This window comes from Somniosus microcephalus, chromosome 11 (genome assembly GCF_052327205.1).
Source record: "Somniosus microcephalus isolate GS21.2 chromosome 11, FLI_Smic_1.0, whole genome shotgun sequence".
Classification (NCBI taxonomy): Eukaryota; Metazoa; Chordata; class Chondrichthyes; order Squaliformes; family Somniosidae; genus Somniosus; species Somniosus microcephalus.
In genome coordinates, this window is record NC_140997.1 from 166,078,257 (window position 1) to 166,101,656 (window position 23,400).

General features: G+C 49.4%; 1 protein-coding gene across 14 annotated transcripts in view; it reads left to right on the plus strand.

Moving 5' to 3' along the window:
* Positions 1-23,400, plus strand: part of chl1b (cell adhesion molecule L1-like b) — a 1,240,677-nt gene that overhangs the window by 1,098,661 nt on the left and 118,616 nt on the right. The window contains exon 27 of one of the 14 annotated variants that reach the window (XM_086001413.1): positions 1,109-1,308. The exons of the other annotated variants lie outside the window; for them this stretch is intronic. Coding sequence (XP_085857539.1) covers positions 1,109-1,293 — 185 coding nt within the window. The 3' untranslated portion in view covers positions 1,294-1,308. Of the gene's footprint in view, positions 1-1,108; positions 1,309-23,400 lie in introns of those variants that run through there. 14 annotated transcript variants of the gene reach the window in all.

A 23,400-nucleotide genomic window follows, 5' to 3' on the forward strand; every position in this document is an offset into this window, starting at 1 on the left:
TCCTCACTTAATTGAAGGTAGGAGAAGTGCTGTCGGAATACCCTCGGAGGGTAAGGCCTCCTGGTGAGAGCCCTGATGTCCCTCCTCATCCCTCTGTGCACATGTCCCCGTATTTCTCGCTGCCTACGCTCCATCTGCCATAGATCCTGGAGGGTGAGGTGGCATGCCAGCACAGCCCCCATTAATGTTGCCAAGTGTAGCAGTTTGAATCTTTGAGCAATAGATGTAGCTACTTTGCACTTGCCAGAAGACTGCTGATACAAAAGAAGCTTGAAATTACTCATACAAACTGTTCCACTGGGTGAAACTGACAAGAAACCATTGAAACTAACCTGCCTTGCCAGCTGCAAGTGATTAATGCTGATACCTTAAAATAATGTCGCTGAAACCGGCTTCCTGCAGCTGCACGCCAGCTCTCCCTGCCACTGTCTGGTCTAGGCATTAAGATAAGTGGCGACAATGAATTTTCTAGATCGGGCAGCCAGTAAGCGTTGCATGCTCAGTGACATCACGATCTGCCTGGCGTTGGAAGTCCCCCGGGTTCCTCGTACCGGCAGTGTAACAGGGGGGGCCAGATTTGCCATACAGCGCTGGATTCACCTCGCTCCAGTGCTAACCCATCAGCGCCCCGTTACCACCATCGGCAGGCGCTAATGGGAGGCGCAAACCTACCAAATTTTCCCCCCAGAGTCCATTCTGTGACATTTGTGCATCAATGACCACTGCAACACTTTAAAGACCCAATACTTCAGGTCAGGAAGATGTGGAGATAGAGCTCAGCTAACATTAACTGTAGGCTTAGTCAAACATCATGACCATTGAAATAAGAATCAAAATAGTTTCTTTGCTAGCTCAGGGTGTTTATCCAGTGAGTAGCTGAACCATAGCGATTAGGAAGGCTCTAGGTTCAAACCCTAGTCTATGCTGCATTAGTTGATTTCAGCGGGGCAATGGGCAAAAAGCAGCAACTTGTTCGAACATGCTTTGGTTACAAAGGAGAAATTTGGGCAGGGTTCCAGCTCCTGATTACTGTCCAGTGTTGAAGGACAGTAAAACGTCAGATAAGGACAGAATTGAGATTAGTTATGATGTCCCTTTGATTTAATAGCCTACCAACACCCATGCGCCCCTGGGATACCTGGGCCTCTACGCATTTCGAAGAGGAGAGGCCCAGGATCGCAAGCCTCGGGACCTACGGAACCAGCAGATAAGTTCGTAGATTTTTTTCCGATCAGAGGTATCCGCCCGCAGAAAGCCTCCGATCGGAAATTCAGGGCCGATATTTCGTTCTAATATTTGTTCCAGCTTTTTCTGTTTAGAATGTGCCTCGTCATGCCCTTTCTGTTCCCACCGCAACTGATTGTGCAGGACGGCAATGCTTTCCCGCCAACCTTCGCTTTCTTTCTCTAGCTTATCTGCCTATTCTTTCAACTCTTTTTTTTGTTTAACTGCAAGACGCGCAAGTGTGCTGTGTAGGCTAACTTATCTCGGCATTTTTTCAGCTTAAGTTTGCGTTTCTGGACATCCTCAGAGAGTCTGTCAAGAATGCAATCGTAGTTCCCGTCACACTCCTAGAATTTTTAGAATGTCCGTCGCCCCAGATGTGCCAGTCTTCTCTGTCAGGCTGTGATGAAATATTTCCATTCATCACTGCCTGTGACTGAGATCGGTTTCAGTGTCATTTCCCTTCCCCCAGACCTCATTGTATTGTGTACTGGAATGTGCTGTATTGTATACTGGAATGTGCTGGAATGTGCTGTGTGTAGGGCTCCGCCCATACCTGGCCCCGTTTGTAAGCTAGCTTCAGTCTAGCCCCAATCTCCAGAAGGACAACATCTCTCTCGCTTACGTGTTTTGTTCTAAGTTAATAAAAGCCTTGTTTTGTTCTGCTACCTTCGAGTCTCGGCATTATTGAGGCACATCACAGGCTATCTATCAACTGTTCCCGGTGATATGCCAACGCCATTGTAGCTCTGGTTTCACGTATTTGACACGCTCCCTCTAACTCTCTCAGAGAATTCCCTACCCAGTCTTATCGTCGATCACGCGCAGTTGACCAAGTCTTCCCGGCTCTCACAACACTGAGGTCCGTATGATTCCCGCTCTATGATCCCACTTCTGACACCACTGTAAGATTTGGATCACAGGTCACACACAGATTAACCAAAGGGTCTTAGGAGTTATAGGTCACTTTATTAAGGAGCGGCAGTTTAAGTTAAGTTCAACACGCAATCAAGATAGACATAGTAGACATACGACCGTGACAAGTAGCTGGTATCGGTCCCGATCGGACAGACAGCTGGCATGCGCGAGCAGCTCTTCCCTTCCCTTCAGTGTCTGTGTTAAAGGTTCTTTAGATATCTCTTTTATTCTCTTTTTAAAAGTGAACCTAAAGTAGAATATGGACAGGGCTATCTGAGCTGTAAGGGTTCTTTCTAAACCAAGGTGCCCAATGGCACGTCGAGTTCATTGTCTCAACTTCAAGATGAAGATCCTCCTTCCAGGAGGGGTCTTCACAATCATTACACATGCTTTATTGTTTATACGTTTTGAAGGCCTACCCATCGGAATTTCTCTTATCTACTTTGTCCCTATCCGCTCTAGTTTGGAGTCAGACATGCCATTCTCAGCCATCAGATGTTCGTAACTGCTTGTTATCAGTTATTTATGTTCAAACTGTTCATGCAACTATTGTACCATGGAATGAATCATTAAATTCCCAAAGATATCTTCTATTCTATGTCGTTATACTTAATTAACTTATGCATTATAAAGCAGCTTTGTTAAACAAAGTCAAAATCCTAACTTAGCATTATAATATGGTTATTAGCAATAATGGAAGAAACATGGGCCTCGGTTGGTCAAATTAAAGATACAGTCAACAGCCTTTCTAGCACACAAACAGCAGACAGCTAGTCTGGAAACAAGGTCACCGCCACAGTGCAGAATGTTATAACATCCACAGGGAACCAAGAACATCAGCAAATTGAAAGCGTCTATCCAGTTATTCTAACACCAGTCTGAAGACACTTTTTGTCTCAAGTTATTTCTTCCAATTCACAATTTCTTACATTGCAGTGCTTGCTGTCTAAGTTCATGATCAAAGCCAGCTGAATACTATTTTGACATTTTCTATGGTGTTGTGAGCCAACAATTTAAATAAGGATTTTTTTTTACTTGTGCGACGTTTTTAAAACTTTTAATCTACACAACAGTAGGAAATAGTTTGTACCTAAAATACCCTCCAGCATTACTGTACTGATCTTTTCCTATTATTTGCCTCCCTTATCAGTGACCAGAGAATAGATACAAATCTGGAGGTTATTTTAAATTGGGCTGTTTGTACCCTTATTCATTTCTGATGGAAGCAAGGTGATGAATAGTGTGGATAATCAATATTACTTGCAGTGTCACCTCCTACCTAATTCACTTTTAATCTAATCGCCATGGAGATGGATATTCTTCCTCCTAGCTTGACAGCTCTGTATTTCAGAACTGAGAATTTGGAGCCAAACCCAAAATGGTGACTTAAATGGCGGTGACAACACGGGCCTGATTTTCTGGATCGTGCGGGAAATTTTCAGGTTCCCCGAATGTCAGATTTCGACCCGAAAAAAAAATGGGTCAGCCAGCTGCACGCAATTTTCCCTCAAGTGGCCAATTAAGTTCCAGCGTGTGGGAACCCTCGCTAATTGACTATTTTCAGTCAGAAAGCCCCACAGTATGATGTCATCATTCATGGTGCTTTCAAGGTCCACAGCAAGCATTGCTTCCTCTGTTGGCTTCCAAACGAACCATACAGGATGGCAGAGGAGCCTGCAGCAGCTGTGGCCAGTGCCAGACCCCGAGCTGCCTCCAAATTCGATGAAGCTTCACTGCAGGCATTATTGGATGGGGTTAGGGCCCACAGGGAGGTCCTCTTCCCCAGGTCAGGCAGGAAGAGGCCTCCCACTGAGACCAAGGCTGAATGGATGCAGGTGTCAGCAGATGTCAACTCGCTGGAAGAACCTGGATACAGTGTCAGAAACGATTCCATGACCTTCACCGTACAGGAAAAGTAAGAATGAAGTTTCCAACACCCTCAGCCTGATCCCCATTGCCTTTCCCCACCAGCACTCAGCTTTAGCACTCTCTTCCTCCACATCCCACTTCACAGTCACATCCATGCACCCTTACCCATTTCATCTCTCTCTATGCTCACATTCACATAACTATTCCACCATGCAGCCCTCACACTCCCTCTCACTCTGATGCTTTGAACACAGCTGACAACACACAGGGGGGGCCCTTGGTCTTGCAGCCTCACACCATCTTTGTCTCCCTCTAAGTATCTATGCTATGCAATCTCTACACTCACTCCTTCCTTCTCACTCAAACTCCACTTGTCTCCCTCATTGCAGGAAAAGAGAACGCACAACAACAGAGAGCGAGCCAGGACTGGAGGAGGCCCACCCTCAGTAGCCCACCTGACCCCCTGGGAGGAAGGAGTGTTGGAAATTGTTGGGGCTGATGTGGCCGCGGAAGTTGGGGAAGGAGAGACAGGGGCAGTCCCGCAAGCTGGTGACAGAATAGTTTGCCATCTCTCTCATTGACATAGCATGAGTCGCTGTTATGATTCTGAAGCTACATCATTTGGACTTATGAACATCTGCCAACTCCAATGTGCATGTAACCTTGGCATCACATCTCTAACTCCTTCCTCTACTCCCCCACAGGACCATTCAGAGCCCCCGTCCCCACTGTGGAGGAGGAAGAGGCTGTGCAGCCAGACTCCTCAGAGGAAGCTCCAACCTCTGAGGGCGCAGCGTCAGCAGAATTAAGCGCACCCAGCACCAGCGCAGACATTCACACCTCGGTGGGACCTTCGCGAGATAGAGTAGTGTTGTCACCTGGTGTTTCACAGCTCACACGTGAGCCTCAGCAGATTCTGGAGACAGGGACAGCAGTGGAGAGTCCTTGTCGGAGGACGCAGGACTCTGCCAGCTCAGCGCAGCTGCACTGCATGTCGACCCTCTGCCTCTGGGTCCATCCGCAAGAGAAGAGGTGATGGATCTCCATGCACAGATGCAGGAGTCTCTGGCAGGTTTTGTCTCCAGGGTCGCTGCGAGTGTGGAGCGAATGGAGGAGTCCATAGGGACCATGAGCAGAGCCTTTGTGGAGTCATTGGTGCATGAACGCACCACCATGGAAAGGTTGGCAACCTCCATGGAGGAGATAAGTCACCAGGGTATGGAAAACATGGTGAGTGCTCATAAGAGAATGACATCTCTTGAGGAGCGATGGCCATCTATTGAACAGAGAAACCAGACCTTCATGGAAGTCCTTCTGAGTAGGACTGCCAGTGCAGATACGGGTCCCCATGGCCCCCTAATGCACAGCAAGGTGCTCTCAAGCCACTTCCAAGCGCTGGCCCCTTCTGGCCTGTGCAGCTTCAGGTGAGTGAGCAGCAGCCTGGTACTCCTGTTGCTGATCCTGCTGTTCCTGGTTCTGCTGCTGCCGCCTCTGCTGCTGGAGATCCTCTAATGGCAAGAAGGGAAGGAAAAAAAGGCGTCCCATGCTTCTGGTAGATGCCTCCGCTGAGGAAGCGCTGAGTGAGGGTGGCGAGAGGGGCTTCCCAGGAGCTCACATTGGAGAAGTGTGTGAGGCTCCAACCTTCCACAGCTGTGCCTAAGCCTTGAACAAGTAGCCCCAAGCCTGCAACAACAAGGTCCTTCAACATACAAATACTCTCCGATTAAATCTCAGCTTTCCCGAATGACTTGCAGCTGAGAGCAAGCAAGCCGGGATGCTTCACACCAGGTTTCATCAGCGGGGTTCCCCGCAGGCATGTTTAGCGTGGGGAACCCTTGAAATGGCATTAAACATGCCAATAATTGCTGATTAGGTTCCCGACAGCCAGTCCCGCCAGCGGCGGGCGGGACTGATTCGGTTCGGAGAGAAACGGTGGTCCGAAAGTCGGACGGGGCGGGGAATCAGGTGGGGGGGCCGCGACCCCCTGTTTTTGCGATTTTCCCCGCCCACACGCCTGAAAGCCCGCCCGATGGCTGGGAGAAAATTGGAGCCCACATGTTTATATTTGTCACCACCTGCACCCAGAGGGTGAAGGCGCACCAAGAAACCTGATTTCAAGGGAAGTCTTATGCCTGGTGATGCTTTTCTTGTTTACCTTATCTCTCATAATGTTGTTGGCATCCAAGATAACCTCATAAACTAAATAGGGTATGAGATTGTTTTAACTGACTTAGTCCTGATAGTGTAGAGTTCTAGAATAGGCAACAAGGGCAAGATAATGTAATTTCATTGAGGAACCAAGTGAAAGAGCTGAGGCCTGTATTAAAGGTTACCCAAAGTTTGAAAAGAATAATAGTGAACACAAGTATCAATAATTCGGTGGCTACAAGCATGTGTTTCAAAAACCTTAAAATTGTAGAATGAAGGAAAGAAAGATTGCAAAATCATAAAGAATTTCATAGTTTTGGGATCCTGAGTAAGAATGAATTCTAATTGGAAACTGATAAGCTGGGGTATTAGAAATTTGTGGAAATTTGAATCAAAATCAGCTGAAGCCTAACTAGTGATTTATAAAAAAAAATAGACGCCAAGCCAAAGAAGGAGATAGAATCCCATAATCTTCAGCAGATGCATAGGGCAATGTCATCTTACCACTACACAGCCTTAATGGAAAATGAGTGCATGTCACATGCCATATAGTGACAGCTGGTATAACCTATTATACTGTTGCAGGTGCCAATTGTGTAAGAGCTGCTGAGGTTGTGATTCTCCAACTCTCATATTGTTTAAATAATTGTAGTTCCACTTTATTCTTGTTTTATTTGTGGAGTGGCGTTGATTACAAGAAATGCTCACTAGCAAGGAAATCCTATGGAAATACTGAAATATCCAGAAAGGCATGGGTACTTGAAAAATCTATGGGGGAAAAATTGGGTTGCTTTGCGCCTCCTGTTAGCATCCTAAGAGGGTGCTAATGGGGCGCAAAGCAACTAGCGCCTGAGCGCGGCGTCACCCACGCCTCCCGCAAAATTCAGTGGGAGGTTAGTGACAGCGCTAACCGGTAGCGCCCCGCGGCGCTGCGCCGCCTGCAATGACATCATTGCCGTGCGCAACGCCCCAGCCGTGATCTTTGAGAGCGCCCCCTGACTTAGCGCCGGACGCTATGTCCGACGGGGTATGGGGGGCCTGCCTGCGGCCGGGGAGGCGATATTTAAAGCACCTGCCTGTGCTCCCACCCCCGGCCTCCTGAACGGTCCCCCCCGGCGGAGTGCTGGCTGCACTCCAAGAGCCCGTCACTTCTCTTGAGTGCCAGGCTCTTTCGCCGGCACTCCCGATCCCTGGGGGCCCAACTGGGCCCCGGTTACGCTGCGCAAGGCTCCTCCCCTTTAAGAAGGGGAGGAAGGCCTGCAATACCACAGTGCGACGTGCCACGATATTGACTTGCAGCGCCCCAAGATGGATGCGGGGCGCTTCCAATAGCGTCCCGCTTCCTTCTTAGGGCACAGCCACTCAATTTCCTGCACGGGGGCGCTAATTTTTACAGGGCACTAAAAAGTTAGTGCTCCAAATGGGGCGCTACTCAATTTTTAGCCCTATATTTTACATGGAACATCTATGCCCACAGATTTCTTACTGCCTTGGTGACAAGTCTTGGATTCAACATATAGTAGGAAAAGTTTTCAGGACATATTTGAAGAATAGAATAGGAAAAAGAAGAAAGTTGCAGAGGAGCACTGACCACAATAGAGAAAGGCAAGAATGTTTGTGATTTAGAGAGAAGTTTGAGGCTCGAGGTGAGTGAGGGATCAACCTATCAGACAACAAGTATCTCCAGGAGTGCGAGAGAGGTACTAAAAGAGCTTAGTCAGATATGGGACCAGTATTCAAGTCATGAAGGCCTTGAGCTATAGAGATTTGTTGAGGGGAAAAGAAGTGATTTACAATTAATTTGGAAATGGAGTTCATCAAATGTTCCTAAGAACTAACCAATAGAGTGTGTCAAATATGCCAAGTTGCATAAAAGAGCAATACTGTGTATTAGCTTCAAACTAACTAAATTTGAGCCATTTGACAGAAACATTAATTCATGATTGTCCAGGCTACACTGTCGCAGTTATAGCTTGTTTTAGCTGAATGCACAAGAGATGGTAATCATGACTAAACACTGTGAGAAAATTGGAGGCACAGCCAAAAGCAGGAGGAATCCATTAAACCATCTAATTTGACTGCTGAAATTCAAATCAGAAGGTTCTCTTTTGAATGAATATATGTGCTCATTGTGCTGAGGGATGTCAGCGCCAGCGAATGGAACACATCCCACTTTCATCGCCCAGAACCAGCAACAAGCACGCCCTTATCAGATATAGCACAGGCAAGGTGTAAAGAAAAACGCCCTTTGTTTTGAACCTGAACCCAAACCTCAGAAGAGTAGCACTGCTGCAGGGTGAATTTTCTCCACTTCACACTTCAATCATCCCTATGGCCTCTGAGTGAAATTTCCAATTAGTGCTGAATTATGGACGGTTCGTGCTGTGAGGATATGCTCACTTGGAACTGGGTCCAGATAGCAGAAACTCATTTCATCTAAGACCTGCAGAGAGAGATTTTCAGCCGATCAGTCTGGACTGGTTTTGGACTCGGTTTGCAGAAGTGAAAGCAATTTGTGCTATTCTGTTGAGTCACTTAACTTCACCGGTCGAAGGATATTTATTCAATTAGCAATGCAAAGTTTAAAAAAAAGGATCCTCACTATCAATAACATACAATGAAGCATATTTTTTTATGTGAGTAGTAGTATAAGAAGCTTTCTGTTGAGAATCTTAAAGATAATCACTCCATCATTTTCCTGTGTGGTAAGTAAAAAAGAAAAATTCTTAATATATGCACTTACCAAACGGTTTCTTTTTTTAATTTTAAGTATAAAGTAAATGGGTAACTTCTCCTACCTTAACTTCACTGAGGATCAATGTGTCAGGTGCCTTCGCTTCACCAGGAAGGCTATCCCTGAGCTGTGTCAAACTGCTGCAGCCACAACTCGAGACTCGTACGAGGGCATGGCCAGCACTGCCTTTGGCTGTCAAGGTCACCCTGGCACTTAACTTTTATGCCATGGAGTTGTTCCAGGCTGCAGCAGGTGACATAAGCGACATCTCCCAGGTTGCTGTTTCACCATTGTATCAGGGAGGTGACTGAGGCTCTCTATGCCAGGAGGAACACATACCTTGCCTTTCCAATGGACAGAGCAAAGCAGGACAAGACAGCACCACATTGCAGGCTTCCCCAGGGTGCAAGGTGCCATAGACTGCACCCACATTGTCTTGTCTGCTCCCATCACCAGCCTGGCATCTTTCTGAATAGAAAGGGATTCCAGTCCCTCAAAGTCCAGCTTGCTTGTGACCACTGGCACAGCTTTATGCAGGTCTGTGCCCTGCACCTCTTACTCTCAACACTATTCCTTTTGAAATTTATTATTGAATCTGCTTCCAGCACCTTTTCAGTCAGTGCATTCCAGATCATCATAACTCACTGTGTAATAAAATTTCTCCTTATCTCCCCTCTGGTTCTTTTGCCAATTACCTTAAATCTGTGACATCTTACCTACCCACCTGCCAATGGAAACAGTTTCTCCCTATTTACTCTATCAAAACCCCTCATATGCTTAGGGCAAAGGAAGGTCTCTTTACTCCACAGATGTCTCACACTGTATCTTTGATGCTTCATGAAATGTCAAAAGTGCAAAAAATAATAAACTCACTAGCAGTGGTCAGCCTCACCTTGATGAAGACAAAGGTTAAATAAGAAAAAAATAATTGACAAAGAGTGAACCTCCATAGATTTCATCAGTGGGCACTAAACTCTTGTAATCTTGAATGGTGGAATCACAACATAACAATGGTTCTCCTCCATAGAAACAAACTCTCAGCTTGGCTGAAATCCAAAAGATTAAAATTTTCCTTTTTTTCTTCTAACAAATGCTTATGGTCAGTTGGTTTTTAAACAAAAATATACCACAAGGGCTTATATGTGACGAAGTCTGTCTCGCACATGAAAAAAAGTGCTCATTGTTACCCATGATGTACAAAGGCATTTCTTTCTCTTGTCAACGTTCCTCCCTGTTCTTTGTTCCATGCTCACCCTCCTCTCCTCTCCTACCTTGCCTTAATCTTCCCTTTTCAGGCAGTGTGTTACATTGTTTAGAACACTGGTGTAAATGTAAACTGGAAGTGCATAACCAAGGAGGGCAGCTTTATAAATGCACTCAGTGCATTGAAGACTAATGAAAATAATGCAAAAAATTGTATTTATGGAGCATTTTATCATATCAAACCATGTCAAAATACTTTGCAGAGTGAATTCATTTTGAAATACAGTGACTGCCATGTTGGCAAATGTTTTGAATAGTTTAATCTTAATAGCTAAAATAAGAAAATTAAGGGATACATCTTTAATGCTTTGCCATAGAATTGCAATCACAATGGGCTAAAAATTGAGTAGCGCCCCTAACTTCACCGGGGCGCCCCAGAAAAATTAGCGTCCCCGCTCCAGAAATTGAGTGGTTGCGCCCCAAGAGGGAAGCGGGGCGCTACTGGAAGCGCCCCGCATCCCTCTTGGGGCGCTGTGAGTCAATATTGCGGCGTTATGTGCCGCAGCGCCACTTGCTGCGGCACGTCGCGCCACGGTATTGCAGGCCTTCCTCCCCTTCTTAAAGGGGAGGGGCCTTGTGCAGCGCGACCTGGGGCCCAGCTGGGCCCCTGGGGATCGGGAGTGCAGGCAAAAGAGCCCGGCACTTCTCGAGTGCCGGGCTCTTGGAGCGCAGCCAGCACTCCGTGGGGGGGTGCGTTTCAGGAGGTCTGGGACGGGAGCGCAGGCAGGTGCTGGCAGGCGGCCAGCAACAAAAATGGCCGCCCCGCACCTCGCCTTTAAATTGCGCCTCCCCGGCTGCAGGTGCGCCCCCCTGACCCCGTCGGACATAGCGTCTGGCGGTAAGTCAGGGGGCGCTCCCGAAGATCGTGGCCGGGGCATGAGCGGGGCGCTGCGCACACCAATGATGTCATCACCAGTGGCGCAGCGCCGCAGGGTGCTACCAGTTAGCGCCACCACTAACCTCCTGCTGAATTTTGCGGGAGGCATGGGCAGTGCCGCGCCCGGGCGCTAGTTGGTTTGCGTCCCGTTAGCGCCCTGTTAAGGCGCTAACGGGAGGCGCAACCAACTGAATTTTTCCCCCAATATCTTTAATGTACCCTTAGGCTATGATCATATTTAGCCAATGGAACAAGACATTCGTATTCAATAAGCCTGTTGGTGTGCTGATGTATGTCAAATATTTTTATATTGCGCTGTGAAAAGTTACTTTGGGCTTATTAATACCAAACTTTTCTGACAATCCTTATTTTTCTACTGTGGCGTTGCCATATTGGGGAAACACTGTGTGTATGTAGATAAACCTGTATAATCTCCTTTTAACTGCTGTATTCTCCTCCCCCCGCAAGACAGTTGCAAGCTGAGAGGAATAAGGCATGTTCAGACTTGCCGGCTGCTGAGAGAAGGAAAACCAATCAGGTTCCAGCAGGTGACCAATCCGTGAGTCATCACAGGTTCGCGGGCTTTACGAATTCAGTACTGTATTGTGAGAGTTGGAGTAAAGACCTATTTCTTGTAGCTCACTGTGTTGCCTATTTCTTTACGCGGGAGACTGTAGTCCCCCACATTGGTGACCCTGAATGTCGGCGGCCGAAGCCCCCGACTCACGCAGCCCTACAGAGGCCAGCAATGACCCGATGGCAACCAGCAGCAGCCTGATGTCGGCCGGCGCCGCGTCCTTGAAGCTCCCCACCTTCTGGGAACACCAAGCACCAGCTTGGTTCACGCACTCGGAGGCCCAATTCACCCTTCGCAGGGTTCAAGACGATGAAGAAAGGTACCTCCACGTAGTCTCAGCACTAGCAAGCTCTACCGTCGCCAAAATTCTCGACCTGCTGGGGAACCCACCACAGACCGGCAAGTACTCAACCATTAAGGGCCACTTGCTGCAGGCTTACGGCCTGTCCAGGGAGGAGAGGGCCCGCAGGCTTCTCTCACTACCAGGCCTCGGCGACTCTACCCCGACCCAGTTGATGAGCCGGATGCTTGCGCTCCTGGGCTCTGAACCGCAGTGCTTCTTGTTTCGGGCCCTTTTCCTCAGCCTGCTTCCTCAGCAGGTACAGACTGCCCTCGCGGGGTCCCCGATCACGGATTGCGTACAACTGGCAGCCGCCGCAGACAAAGTCTTCGCCGTCGCCCAACTCGGCTGTGCAGCCGCGTGGCTCCCCGACACCACCGAGCGCGCGCCGCCACGCCAGGCCGCAGAACTATGCTACTACCATGCGCGTTTCGGCCACAAGGCCCAACGCTGCAGAGCACCCTCCTCTTTCGATCAAACCAAGATGGCCACCCAGCCCAACGCACCAGCCCCGCGCCGCCGCCTAGGCCCGCTCAACCGCACCCCCACCGCCACGATGGCCATCGGCACCGCAGGTAAACTGCTGTACATAACCGACTCTCTTTCAGGGCGCAGATTCCTTTGCGACACCGGAGCCCAATGCAGCATAATTCCTGCCTCCCAGCTCGACATCCAGGCAGGCCGCAGCGGCCCACCCCTCGTGGCGGCAAATGGCGCAGCCATCGCTACTTTCGGAAAGCGATGGGCCGAGGTTTGTTTCAACGGCCAGCGATTTACGTGGGATTTCGTGACGGCCTCAGTGGCACATCCCTTGCTGGGCGCCGATTTTCTTTGCGCCCACGGACTCCTGGTCGACGTCCGCGACAGGCGCCTGATCGACGCAGCAACTTTCGCTTCACTGGCCTGCCAGCAGAGCAACAGCCCGGCCCTCGTCGGGTCCTGCTCCGCCCCGGCGCATGACGACTACGCCAGCCTACTCGCAGATTTCCTGAGGCTCACACAACCGACCTTCTCAGCTGCGGCAGCCAAGCATGGGGTCGAGCACCACATCGCCACTACGGGACCACCAGTGTTCGCCCAAGCCAGACGCCTGGACCCAGCCAAGATGGCGGTGGCCAAGGAAGAATTCGCCACGATGGAAAAACTGGGCATCATCCGCCGCTCGAACAGCCCCTGGTCATCCCCCCTCCACATTGTGCCCAAGCTGGGCGGTGGCTGGCGCCCCTGCGGTGACTACAGACAGCTCAACGACGCCACCACGCCCGATAGATACCCCATTCCGCACATCCAAGACTTCTCGGCACACCTAGCAGGAAAGTCCATCTTTTCCAAGGTCGACCTGATTCGCGGCTACCATCAGGTCCCCGTCCACCATGCAGACGTCCAGAAGACGGCGGTCATCACCCCCTTCGGACTGTTCGAGTTCCTGCGCATGCCCTTCGGGCTCAAGAACGCCGCACAGGCCTTCCAACGGCTCATGGACTCCATCCTACGGGACCTGAGCTTCCTGTTCGTCTATCTGGACGATATCCTCGTGGCCAGCACCAGCAAGGCCGAGCACATCGCGCATTTGCGCTCCCTTTTCCAGCGCCTCAGCCAACACGGGCTAATCGTCAACCCGGCCAAATGCCAGTTCGGAGCAGCCCAAATTGACTTTCTCGGCCACAGAATCTCGCCAAGGGGAGCCATTCCCCTACCTTCCAAGGTGCAGGCGGTGGCGGACTTTCCCCAGCCCACCTCGGTCAAGGCGCTGCAGGAATTTTTGGGGATGGTCAATTTCTATCACCGGTTCGTGCCCACGGCCGCCGCACTCATGCGCCCCCTCTACGAAGCCACCAGGGTCAAAATGGGCAAAGAGCAACTCACCTGGTCCAGCGAGGTGGCGACAGCCTTCCACCAGACCAAAAGCGCCTTGGCCAACGCCACACTACTGGCCCACCCCATCCCGGGCGCCAAGACTGCCCTCACCACGGACGCCTCGGATTACGCCGTCGGCGCCGTCCAGCAACAGTGGGTCGAAGGCGCGTGGCAGCCACTGGCATTTTTCAGCCGACAGCTGCGCAAGAATGAGCAGGCCTACAGACGTTCGACAGAGAGCTCCAGGCCCTGTTCCTGGCAATCCGGCACTTCCGTTTCCTCCTGGAAGGCTGGCCGTTCACCGCATTCGTGGACCACAAGCCGCTCACTTTCGCCATGGCCAAAGTAACCGAACCCTGGTCTGCGCGCCAACAGCGCCAACTCAACTTCATCTCGGAGTTCACCACGGACATCCGCCACGTCGCCGGCAAGGACAATTTGGTGGCCGACTGCCTTTCGAGACCCTCGCTCCACGCAGTGCACCTGGGCGTCGACTACGCCAGCATGGCGAGAGACCAGGCCGCCGACGCGGAGATCCAGACCCTCAGGACGTCAACCACCAGCCTCACCCTGGCCGACATCCACTTCCACGCAGCTGGCACAACCCTCCTGTGCGACGTCTCAGTCCCCTCGCCTAGGCCGGTCGTCCCATCCGCCTGGCGCAAGCGAGTTTTCGACATCATCCACGGCCTCTCACATCCAGGGATGCGTGCGTCTCAGAAACTCATGTCCGCCAAGTTCGTCTGGCCTGGACTCCACAAGGATGTGAGAGACTGGACCAACACATGCGTGGCGTGTCAGCGCGCTAAGGTCCAGCAGCACACCAAGGTGCCATTGGAGTGTTTCCCGGTGCCCGAGAGGCGTTTCGACCACGTCCACGTCGATCTGGTAGGCCCCTTGCCGCCGTCGCACGGTTTCACACACCTGCTCACGATCGTCGACCGCACCACCAGATGGCCCGAGGCGGTTCCCCTCGCCTCCACCACCACGACCGACGTCGCGCGAGCATTCGTCTCGACATGGGTGGCCCGGTTCGGCGTGCCGACTGACATATCCTCGGACAGAGGCCCCCAGTTCACCTCCCACTTGTGGAATGCCATCACCGCCGGCCTCGGCACCAAGTTGCACAGGACAACAGCCTACCACCCGCAGGCCAACGGGCTCTGCAAGCGCTTTCATCATTCCTTGAAAGCCTCCCTCCGCGCCAGCCTGGCCGACACTGGCTGGATCGACAAACTACCCTGGGTCCTCCTGGGATTGCGCAGCGCGCCCAAAGAGGACCTCCGCGCCTCCGCAGCCGAGATGGTCTACGGCCAACCGCTCAGAGTACCAGGCGACTTCCTCCCCCTGACAACGGAGCCGTGGTCGGCTGCCAGACAGCTTTCCCTGCACCAGGACGCGGCCCAGCAATTCCGTCCAGTGCCCACTTCGCAACACGGCCCGCAGCCGTCCTACGTGCCTCGAGACTTACGACATGCGGAGTTCGTCTTCGTGCGCCGGGACGCGCACAGAGGCCCGCTGCAGGCACCATACACCGGCCCCTTCCCAGTATTGGAGACGGGGGACAAAGCTTTTCTTATCGACGTCGGCGGGAAGCCGGACCTTATTTCAGTAGACCGCCTCAAACCGGCGCACCTGGACCTCAGCTTCCCGTTTCGGCCGGCTCTTCCCCCACGGCGGGGCAGACCTCCCGCGTTGGCGGCGGCCCCACAAGAGGACCAAGACACGCCAGAACCTTACTTCCCGGCCGCCGCCCCACCTTTGCCGGCAGCCCGTCCAGCCAGCCCACCGGCAGACCAGCCGCCAGACCAGCCGACAAACCAACCGGCCGACCTCCCAGACAGCCCTCCTCACACGCCAGATGGCTACTACAGCCGCTACGGCCGCTTGGTCAAACCCCCACAGAGACTGACTTTTACAGTTAACGAGGATTCTGGGGCGGCGTATGTGGCATTGCCATATTGGGGAAACACTGTGTGTATGTAGATAAACCTGTATAATCCCCTTTTAACTGCTGTATTCCCCTCCCCCCGCAAGACAGTTGCAGGCTGAGAGGAATAAGGCATGTTCAGACTTGCCGGCTGCTGAGAGAAGGAAAACCAATCAGGTTCCAGCAGGTGACCAATCCATGAGTCATCACAGGTTCGCGGGCTTTACGAATTCAGTACTGTATTGTGAGAGTTGGAGTAAAGACCTATTTCTTGTAGCTCGCTGCGTTGCCTATTTCTTTACGCGGGAGACCGTAGTCCCCCACACTACCTTAAATATAAGAATGCAGTAACACAGATTCCATATCTATTGGCAGAAAAGATGAAATATCTTGCTATTGATATGTTCAATAACAATCTCTGTCAATCACATGCAAGGCATTTGCAGCCTTATAAATACGATCTATAGCTTTCAATTGGTAACATTTATTTGCTCTTAGCCCAACTTTTCAATCTGTCTTATTGGCAGTAATACCAATATTTTTGATCCCCCAATATTAGCAAAGGGTTATAATCAGGTTTTTATGCAGATTTAATCTTTACAGACTGTAAAATATAGTTCTTTTCAGTGCTAGAGACAGTTCATAACAACATGGGTTATTATGCCTGCCATCCCCTGATCAGTGAATTTGCACTCGTGTTTGATGCTCAACTGCAAGGAAACAAACTAGACCACCAAAGTTGGATGCATGCATGCAATCTCTGGAGTGGCTAAACCATGACAACTGCTACACTTCATTAATGGACAACAAAGAGTCAGATGCTCAAAGGTACATTGACATAAATACAAACTATCCTAACATTTGTTATACATACTTTTTTAAATCAGATATGTAGGTCCTGATATTAGCTCAGAGGCAGGGACGGAGTGGGGGTTGGGGGGGAGGGCTGTTTTGAGGTTGGAAAACCCAGAAGAACGGGTTTCCATCAGGTCCTGCTGAATTTAATGGCAGGACCTAATTAACATTTTTGTTTCTGCTTCTCGGCCGCAGCCAGCCAGATGGAGAGGCTGGCTGGCTGTTGGGTGGGTAGGCCTTCTGCACCAGGCCATAGCCGTAGCCATGGAGTGGAGTGGAGTGGAGAGGAGGGAGGGATCGGAAGGGTCTCTGGGGGAGATCAGAAGGGTCGGTGGTGGAGGAGATCAGAGGCCACGGGGGGATGTGGGGGGCGGGAAGAGATCGGAAGAGTTGGGGGTAGATCGGAAGGGTCGGAGGGGGAGCGGAGTGCTTGTGGGTGAAGCAGGTAAATGAGATCCAACAAGTAAGTGAAAAGGCACTTACTTCCTGGATCCAGCAGTCCTCACCTCCCTTTAGCCAAGCCGATGGGTTTCCCGAGGCCCAGGAAACCTGGCTGGCCAGGGTTAAATTTAAAATGGTGGCTAATTCTGAGGCACGCAGCCTCATGATATTTAAATGACCAACCAGCTTCCTGCGAGTGCGTTGATTGCCAGCCCACCATCCCGCCCCCGTTAAAACCGAAAGTGGGCAGTTTTGGGTCGTGCTTCAGATGTTTTACATTTTTACATGCCACCTGACCCAAACCCACCCATTTTTGGGGGTTAAAATTCCCACTTATACTCTGATTGTAGAGTAAAATTTAACACCTCACCAGATCACCTGATAGGAAAATAGTATTTCAAAATAACAGTTTAAACTTTTAAAAAGTGCCATTATAGATGCAGTTTTTGATAAATACCATGTTCATGCTTGATAAATGGGAAACATTTCCATAAGATGTAGAAAATAGTGACAAACATAGAGATGCGTGTTTTGATCTTTAATGTAGACCTACTGACTTCTTTGTCAAAAGCGATCAATTCCGAACTATGAATAGTTTTATTTGTGCACTTTCTTTGGATTGTATATCTGGAGCATTTTTGGTGGTTGCTTTAGTTAGGGCCAAAGGGGGAAAAATTGAGTCACGTCCCCTTTGGGGCGTTAACTTCGGCGGGGCGCTACTTTTAGCAACGCGACTCGGGGCCCAGCTGGGCTACCAGGGATCGGAGTGCCAGCAAAAGAGCGCAGCCGGCACTCCGCGGAGGGGCTGCTAAGGAGGCCGGGGACGGCAATGGCGGCAGGTGCTGGCAGGCGGCCAACAACAAAATGGCCGCCCGGCACCTCCCCTTTAATTAGCGCCGCCCCAGCCGCAGGTAGGCCCCCCTGACTCCGTCAGACATAGCGTCCGGTGGTAAGTCAGGGGGTGATACCGAAGTTCGCAGCTGGGGTGTGAGCGGGGTGCTGCACACGGCAATGACGTCATTGCTGGCGGCGCAGCGCCACGGGACATTAACGGTTACCGTCGCCACTAACCTCCCGCTGAATTTCGCGGGAGGCGTTAGCGGCACCGTGCCCAGGCGCTAGTTGCTTTGCACCCCATTAGCGCCCTCTTAGGGCACTAACGGGAGGCGCAAAGCAACTGAATTTTTCCCCCAGATAGTTTTGAGTGAAATTGGGGACTAACCTTTACATTAATGGTCACTTGGCATCTCTGTTGCTCTTACTCCTGTAGCAATATCCACTGAGCAAGACAACTATTAAATGTCACTGTTAAGATAATCTCTAATTAAGAAAGAAAAGAAAGACTTGCATTAATATAGCACCTTTCATGACCTAGGGATGTCCCAAAGTGTTTTACAGCCAATGAAGTACTTTTGAAGTGTAGTCACTGTTGCAAAATAGATGTAGCATTATTTGTTGATTAATCATAAAAAATTGATTTGTCAATACTAAGGTAAAAGTACTTTTAACTCTGACAAATTTTAAACGATAATCATATATTTTGTAATATAATTTATAAATAAAAATTGAAACCATTTAGCAGTATTATAAAGATTTATTTACTACTATGGGAAATATTATTGAGTTAGTTGCAGTTCTCTGCTATCGTTGGGATAGGTAATCAGGAAAAACACAAATGAAATGTCAGTTTAAGTAAGAGTCGATTTCTCTGCGAGACATTGCTTATTGAAAATGCTCAAATGCTAATTAATTACCCAGCATCCTTTTGAGTGCCAGAGGCAACCAGCCAGACTGTGGCAGAGCATATTTGAATGTAGATAAACCATCTATTTTCTCTTCATATATTTGAAGAGAGCATTTAATTTTACTCTGCAAATGTACTGTTGTGATAATTGGATTAAATTAACAAGATTATTTGCTGCAGGAGTGATTTTCCAAGGTATTCAATCAGGAAGCCAAACCCTTCCATAATTTCGAAGTGGTTCATCATCTAATTAGAACACTGAAAAAGAGGGCATAAATTTAGGGTTGGGATTGGTGAAGTCATAATTGTAAAACAGCCACTAAATTCCTATCCCATTATGACATCAGTATCTATTATTAACTCATTAATAGATGATGTTTTCTTCTCATAATCGGCAGTGTAGTTTAAAAATCTTGCTCAAATTGTAATGCAACATAAAGTGTCATCCATTCATGAATTCATCCGTTACTCATATTTATAATTTTGAGCATGTGGATGGTTAAATCCTATATTAGATCACTATGATATAAATATCAAACCTATATATTAGACCACTATGATATAAGTATCAAACCTATATATTAGACCACTATGATATAAATATCAAACCTATATATTAGATCACTATGATATAAGTATCAAACCTATATATTAGACCACTATGATATAAGTATCAAACCAATATATTAGACCACTATGATATAAATATCAAACCTATATATTAGACCACTCTGATATAAATATCAAACCTATATATTAGATCACTATGATATAAGTATCAAACCTGTATATTGGCTGGTACAAATTCTAAAAATCACTGGAGTATTCACTTGCATAAAATGATGACAGGAATCTAATGGCACTATCTGTTTTAGTACTTGGCTTTGCTTCATGTCAAAACAATCAGTAGTGGAGTGAAATCTCTGATATACGCATGCCCCCTTGTTCATTGTTGCCCAATTATATTTTGTTGAAGTATATGCAAAAATGTCAAGATCGCTTAGCATTTTTAAGAAAATAGTGCATTTAGAAGAGAATAATTGGAATAATTCAGTATTGAGCTCTGTGAGCACACTAGCTCAAACATTGCCTTTGGGTAGCCTTGTCCTTGTAATCATCTTTGTCATGCAGTTTCACCATTGCAACAAATTTGCCTGCAAGCTGTCTGGATTAATTGCACTGTAAATGTTTAGCATTGAAAATAAATTGTATGGCAAACACCCCATTAAGAGAAATTAGTCCTTTTGACTGCATGTGGCTAGTGCACTACTTTAAACTCTCTTTCAGACGATAATACATAGCTTCTTTGCTGCAGATAACAAAAATCTGTAATAAAAAAGAAAATGCTGGAAACTCTCAGCAGATCAGGTAGCATCTGTGGAGAGAGAAACAGAGTTAACGGCCTGGAAATTGCAGTCGGAGGCTTGCCGACCACATACGCCTCCAAACCAGGGGAGGATTTGGGGTTTCCAGCATCCGCCATATTTTGCTTTTGTGACAATAGAGACATAGGGGTCGATTTTAGTTCAGGTACAGGGAATTGGCGGGTTCCCCGAATTTAGTGATTCTGACACGATTGTAAATGGGTCTGTGAGATTGTTGCAAATTTAACACAATTGGCCAATTGATTTCCAGCGTGTGGGAAGCCTTGGCAATTGAGTATTTCCAGTCAGAAAGTTGCAGAATATGACGTCATCATTGCTACTGCTTTTAAGGTCCACAGCAAGCCTTGCTTACTCTGCAGGCTTCCAACCTTCAACATTAAGATGGCACAGGAGCCTGCAGGAGGAACAGCCAGCGGGAGGGCCAGATCTGCGCCCAAATTTGATGAGGCTTCACTACAGGCATTTTTGGATGGTGCTAGGGCCCACAGGGAAATAAGAGGCCTCCCAGCCAGACCAAGGCTGTGTAGCTAGAGGTGGCAGGTCAAGTCAACTCCTTGGGGCTAACACGAAGAACGTGGTTGCAGTGCAGGAAAAGATTCCATGACCTTCTTCACACTGGAAAAGTAAGTACTGTATGATGTTTCCCTCACCCTCAATCTGATCCCCATTGCCTTTCCTCACCAGCACTCAGCTTTAGCAATCTCTTCGTGCATATCCCACTAGACACTCACACCCATGCACCCTTACCCATTCCCTCCCTCTCTATGCTCACATTCACAGAACTATGCCACCATGCAGCCCTCACACTCCCTCTCACTCTGATGCTTTGAACACAACTGACAACACACAGGGAGGGCCCTTGATATTTCAACTTCACTCCATCTTTGTCTCCTTCTAAGTATCTATGCTATGCAATCTCTGCACTCACTCCTTCATTCTCACTCAACCTCCACTTGGCTCCCTCATTGCAGGAGAAGGGAGCTCACAACAGGAGAGAGTGAGCCAGGACAGGAGGAGGGCCGCCCTCATTAGCCCCTGGGAGGAAGGCGTCCTGGAGATTGCCGGGGCTGACCGAGATGTGGACATTGGGGAAGGACAGGCAGGAGCATCCCCACAAGCTGGTGACAGAATAGTTTTCCATCTCTCTCATTGGCATTGCATGAGTCGCTGATAATGATTCTGAAGCTACATCATATGGACTTATGATCATCTGCAAAATGCAATGTGCATGTAACCTTGGCATCACATCTCTAACTTTTTCCTTGACTCCCCCACAGGTCCATCGAGAGCCCCCATCCCCACGGTGCAGGAGAAAGAGCCTGAGCAGCCGGACTCCTCAGAGGAATCTGCAGCCTCTGAGGGCGCAGCGTCATCAGAAATAAGCGCACACAGCACCAGCACAGACACTCACACCTCGGTGGGACCTTCAGGACATAGAGTAGAGTTGTCACCTGGTGTATCACAGCTCACAAGTGAGCATCAGCAGACTGTGGAGACAGGGACAGCAGTGGAGAGTCCTCATCGGAGGGCGCAGGACTCTGCCAGCTCGGCTCAGCTGCATGTCGACCCTCTGCCTCTGGGTCCATCTGTAAGATCAGAGGTGGTGGAACTCCAGGCACAGATGCAGGAGTCTTTGGCAGGTTTTGTCTCTAGGGTCGCTGCGAGTGTGGAGCGAATGGAGGAGTCCATTGCAAACATGAGCAGAGCCTTTGTGGAGTCATTGGCGCATGAATGCATCAACACGGAAAGGATGGCTAGCTATGTGGAAATAATTGCTGCCTCCGTGGTAAGGCTGGCTACGGTAGAGGAGAGGAGGGCTATGGCCATGGAGGAGGTTAGTCGCCAGGGTATGGAAAACATGGTGAGTGTTCAGAATAGAATGACATCTCTTGAGGAGCGATGGGCATCTATTGAACAGAGAAACCAAACCTTCATGGAAGTCCTTCTCAGCAGGACTGCCGTTGCAGATACGGGTCCCCATGGCCCCCCTGATGTGCAGCAAGCTGCTCTCAAGCCACTTGCAGGCACTGAGGGGGACCTGACCCATGAGAGGGAGGTTGGTGGCAGACCTCAAGGAAGTGGGGGCTCCTCTCCATGCGCTCACACTTCCATGCCACTGCAGAGCCCTCGGTCAGAGCCCCGCCGGAGTACACACTCAACGGAGATAGAGGTCTCAACCCTTGCATAGCCGCAGGAGCAGCAGACTGCTGGCGAGCCCTCACAGGCTCGCCATCCCAGAGGACACCGCCAAAGGTGTCGAGACAGGAGCAGCAGGAAAGTGAGCAAGGGACCTCCACATCTGCTGAAGCCACAGGGGAACCACTACGTAGGAGCACGCGTAAGAGGAAAATAAAGCACTAATAGTCACAAGGGTAGTCACTTGGGTGAAATGCTGTGTATTTTGTGGAAATGCCATCAGTTGTGTGTTTTTCATAAAAATTCTGATAGCAACTTCTGCAGTTGTGGCGTGTGTCATTTCGCGAATGGGGCTGGAGGTCCTCTAATGCCAAGACGGGAAGGAAAAAAATGCCTCCCATGCTTCTGGTAGGTGCCTCAGTTGAGGAAGCGCTGAGTGAGGGTGGCGAGAGGGGTCTCACAGGAGGTCACACTGGAGATGGGTGTCAGGCTCCAAACTTCCACAGCTGTTGTTATGCCTTCTAAAAGTTCCCCCAGACCTGAGACAACAAAGTCCTGCCACCTGCAAATGTTGACTGATCAAAAATCCTCTTTAACGTTGGACCTGCAGCTGATAGTCAGCAAGCCAATAGTGTTCACGCCAGGTTTCACAGGCGTCATCCCCACCAGGCACGTTTTACGTGGGAAAAGGGTTAAACAGGCAAGGGCCTGTTAAAATGCGATTATAAAGGCCAATCAGTGCTGTTTAAGGGCCCTAAAGACCAGTACCGCCTGTTGCAGGCGGGATTGATTTGGGTCAATCAGACACACCTAGGTTAAAATGGCGTGGAGGCGGGAACCAGGCGGGGGGATCCCGACCCCTAGGTTTTGCGATTTTAACCCCCCACACGCCTAAAAGCCCGCCTCACGGCCCAATGAAAGTCAAGGCCATAGAGTTATACAGCACAGAAAGAGGCCCTTCGGCCCATCGTGTCTGCGTCGGCCATCAAGCCCTATCTATTCTAATCCCATTTTCCAGCACTTGGTCCGTAGCCTTGTATGCTATGGCGTTTCAAGTGCTCATCTAAATGCTTTTTGAATGTTGTGAGGGTTCCTGCCTCTA